Source organism: Bison bison, unplaced genomic scaffold (assembly GCF_000754665.1).
Source record: "Bison bison bison isolate TAMUID 2011002044 unplaced genomic scaffold, Bison_UMD1.0 scf7180017864043, whole genome shotgun sequence".
Taxonomy (NCBI): Eukaryota; Metazoa; Chordata; class Mammalia; order Artiodactyla; family Bovidae; genus Bison; species Bison bison.
In genome coordinates this window covers 8,082,774-8,086,632 of record NW_011494615.1, presented here as the reverse complement: position 1 = coordinate 8,086,632, position 3,859 = coordinate 8,082,774, and the positions used below count along the sequence as shown (strand labels likewise).

At 43.0% G+C, this 3,859-nt stretch overlaps 1 protein-coding gene across 1 annotated transcript in view; it reads right to left on the bottom strand.

Annotated features, from left to right (window-relative positions):
• Positions 1-3,859, bottom strand: part of DYNC1LI1 (dynein, cytoplasmic 1, light intermediate chain 1) — a 53,499-nt gene that overhangs the window by 49,171 nt on the left and 469 nt on the right. Inside the window, exon 2 of the mRNA XM_010835548.1 lies at positions 3,724-3,798. Within this exon, the coding sequence (XP_010833850.1) occupies positions 3,724-3,798 (75 nt within the window). The remainder of the gene's footprint in view (positions 1-3,723; positions 3,799-3,859) is intronic.

Here is a 3,859-nt window from a genome sequence, read left to right as displayed (position 1 = left end):
AAACTAAGATCATGGCATCCGGTCCCATCTCTTCATGGGAAATAGATGGGGCAACAGTGGAAACAGTGGCTGACTTTATTTTTCTGGGCTCCAAAATCACTGCAGACGGTGATTGCAGCCATGAAATTAAAAGACACTTACTCCTTGGAAGGAAAGGAATGACCAACCTAGATAGCATGTTCAAAAGCAGAGACATTACTTTGCCAACAAAGGTCTGTCTAGTCAAGGCTATGGTTTTTCCAGTGGTCATCTATAGTTGTGAGAGTTGGACTATAAAGAAAGCTGAGCGCCGAAGAATTGATGCTTTTGAACTGTGGTGTTGGAGAAGACTCTTGAGAGTCCCTTGGACTGCAAGGAGATCCAACCAGTCCTTCCTAAAGGAGATCAGTCCTGGGTGTTCATTGGAAGGACTGATGTTGAGGCTGAAACTCCAGTACTTTGGCCATCTGATGCAAAGAGCTGACTCACTGGAAAAGACCCTGATGCTGGGAAAGATTGAATGTGGGAGGAGAAGGGGATGACAGAGGATGAGATGGTTGGATGGCATCACCCACTTGATGGACATGGGTTTGGGTGAACTCCGGGAGTTGGTTATGGACAGGGAGGCCTGGCGTGCTGCGGTTCATGGGGTCGCAAAGAGTCAGACACTACTGAGCAACTGAATTGGACTATAGCCTGCCCAGCTCCTCCGTCCATGGGATTTTCCAAGCAAGAATACTGGAATCGGCTGCCATTTCCTTCTCTAGGAGATCTTCCCAACCCAGGGATTGAACCCACATCTCCCACACTGCAGGCAGGCTCTTTACCATCTGAGCCATCGGGGAAGCCCCTGATGAACTACTACTCAGCCATTAAAAGGAGTGAAATAGCGTTATCTGCAGAGACATGGATAAGCCTAGGGACTCATACAAAGTGAAGTCAGAAAGAGAAAAAAACATGTAATACTGCTTATATGTGGAATCTAGAAATGATACAGATGAATTTGTCTGCAAAGCAGAAATCGACACAGATGTAGAGAACAAACCAATGGATACCAAAGTGGGGAGGGGAGGCTGCAATGAGCTGGGAGATTGGGACTGACATACACATACTACAAATTACACATACATACATACATTTGTACATACACATATATACAAATTATATAACTAATGGGAACCTACTGTATAGCCCAGGGAACTCTACTCAATGGTCTGCGGTGACCTAAATGGGAAGGAAATCTAAAAGACAGAGGGGTATATGTACAGCTGGTTCACTTTGCTGTACAACAGAAACGAACAACAATGTAAAGCAACTATACTCCAACAAAAAGTTTTAAAATAAGAAAGAAAAGGAAAGGTGTTGAGGATGGCTCACACACAGGCAAATACTGCCAGTTTTGAGTCCTTCCACCCCAGGCAGTGGGAAGGGGAGGCTGCAGAGCAAGGTAAAGCTAAACAGCCATTTGTGTTCGGGATATATAATGTTTGATCACTGTTCCGTTTTACATAGTAGTTGGAAATGTAACATCTTTTTAGTCTCAGATTTGGTTTTTTTAAATATGGGACTCCAGAGATCACCATGATTCATATTATGAAAGACACACTAGAGCCAAGCATCCTTTGCCTAGCACCTCCAAACTTATAACAAAGAAAACCACAATCCCCCTTTATACATTCTTCTCTTCCACCAGCATAAACTGAAGGCAGTCATAATACACGACGGTGAAATGTGCTTACGACATCTTTAAGAGGTATTCCAGAAAATTAAACCTGGTTATGTAATCAGTATAAAAATCTGTTGTCAGCTTTTTCCCAAAGCTGAAAAGGACTTTGATGAAATCCCAGTAGAAATAGTACCCCCCCAAAAAAATTTTTTTAATTATAAACTTGTATAACTTGGTATCAGGTGGAGCTGGAAAAGATCATATAAAAGGAATCTATTTTACAGCAGAGAAGATATAGAACAATCTATTCTAAGTTTGGAGGGATGGAAGTCTAGGGCCTCTAAGTATATTCAGTCTTTGACCCAAAGACAAGTTTAAAAAAGGGTTTAAAAAGCATGGTGCAACCTCAGTGCAAATTAGACACATGAAGAAATGAACAAAGCTGTCACTTCTGTTTCACTAGAAACAGAACCATGTAAGTAACATCTAATGCACTAAGGATTAGCTGAGAAGAACTTCTAAAATAAAAACAAAAATCAGGATCTTATCTTAACAGCGGCAGCATCTGAAAAGAAGTCTTGAGAGTATTTAAAAATAAAACCAAAAAAAATAAAAAAATAAAAATACAACCCACCTTAATGAGGTCAAGCTGTGTGAGGTACATTTTAGTTTAAGCACTTAATAGAAATTTGTTTAAGCTAGTAGATCGAAAACATTTTCTGGATTTTTTCTTTTTTTTTTTTGCTTTTGGATTCTGTCTCTGGCCTATATTACCATTTATGTAGATACTAACTCAATTTTTAAAATAAAAATATTTTCTAATCCACTTAAAAGAGATTCACAAACAGTCACTGTGCTGTTTTCAGTTCACAAACATTACCTCACTCAGTTGTCCCCATAATAATAAGTAGGTATTATTTCTATAATGTCAATTTTAAGAAAGAAGAAACTAACGGTCATAGAAATCAAAGAACCTGCTTCAGATCATAGGACTAGTATGTGATAGGGTCATGAGGGAACCCAGGTGAATCCGCAGTAGATACTTTCAATCACATTAAAAACAAAAGTAACACTAATTTTTCAAATAGCTTCATTAACTTCAATTAACGTCAAGAATCACACTGCAGACTGGCAGCAGTTCATGAAAAATGATTTGTTTTTATTTAAACATTCCCACTAAAAGCAGACCCTGACAAAGAGATTTGAATTTTGTTTCCTTTCCTGTTTTTAAATGCACGTAAAAAGTCTTGAGGCATCAATACCAAAGTTTTAAAATTTAACCGTCATCTTATGAGCCGAACTTCAAATTTTCACATCGCAAGAGTATGAAAGAAATCTCTCCTCTAAATGACTTTGGAGCTAAGCCTGCAAAAATGTGAACCTGTGAATTGTTCTCCACGTCCACCCGCAGACTCAGTCAAGAAACAAATACCTAACTCCCGGAGAGCAGAGGGGATATAGAACAATCAGGACACTCGACACATTAGACCATTTCTCCTTATTACACCCATCTGGCCAAAGGGGCTGAACGAGAAAGCTGTTTACTGCCCTGTAGGTGTCAGTGAAAAAGGCAGCTGCAACACGAGCCCATTGTACCTATAAAAGCTGACTCAAATAAGAACATTTATCACAACTACCAGCTCTCCTTTCTAGCTTCTGTCAATTACACAAAGAGCTTGCTATTAAATATTGATGGCATGCTATATGCAACAGAACTCTGGCGAAGAGCCTCCTGCTACCAATTTTTGTTATGAAAGAAAAACCGTCCTTATTTTCGACGTAAAGCCCAAGCCACGAGCTCTGTCCAATGGGTTATCGCATTGTCCTTCCCAGAGGAGGGTGTCAGGGCCACCCCCACACACACCCAGGGGTGGAGACAGGTTCTGGGGAGGGCGGGTCCCTGAAAGTCCCGGGGCAGGGGTCCCAGTCTCTCTTCTCCCCAGCTGTCAGCGACAGGTCGGAAGGCGGGGCGGGGCCCGGCCAGGCTGTCCGCACAAAGCCAGCCAGAGCGCGGCGGGCGGACCCGGACCCAGGCCCGGGAGGACGCCGCGCAGGGCGGAGCAGGTTGGGGCACTTACCCAGCAGCAGCACGTTCTTCCCCGCGGGGAGTTTGGAGCGCGAGCGGGTGGAGACCTCACTGAGGATGCAGGACCTGGCGGGAACAAGGCGCACGCTCAGGCCGGGGCCCCGCGCCGGAGGGGCTGCCCCGGCCTC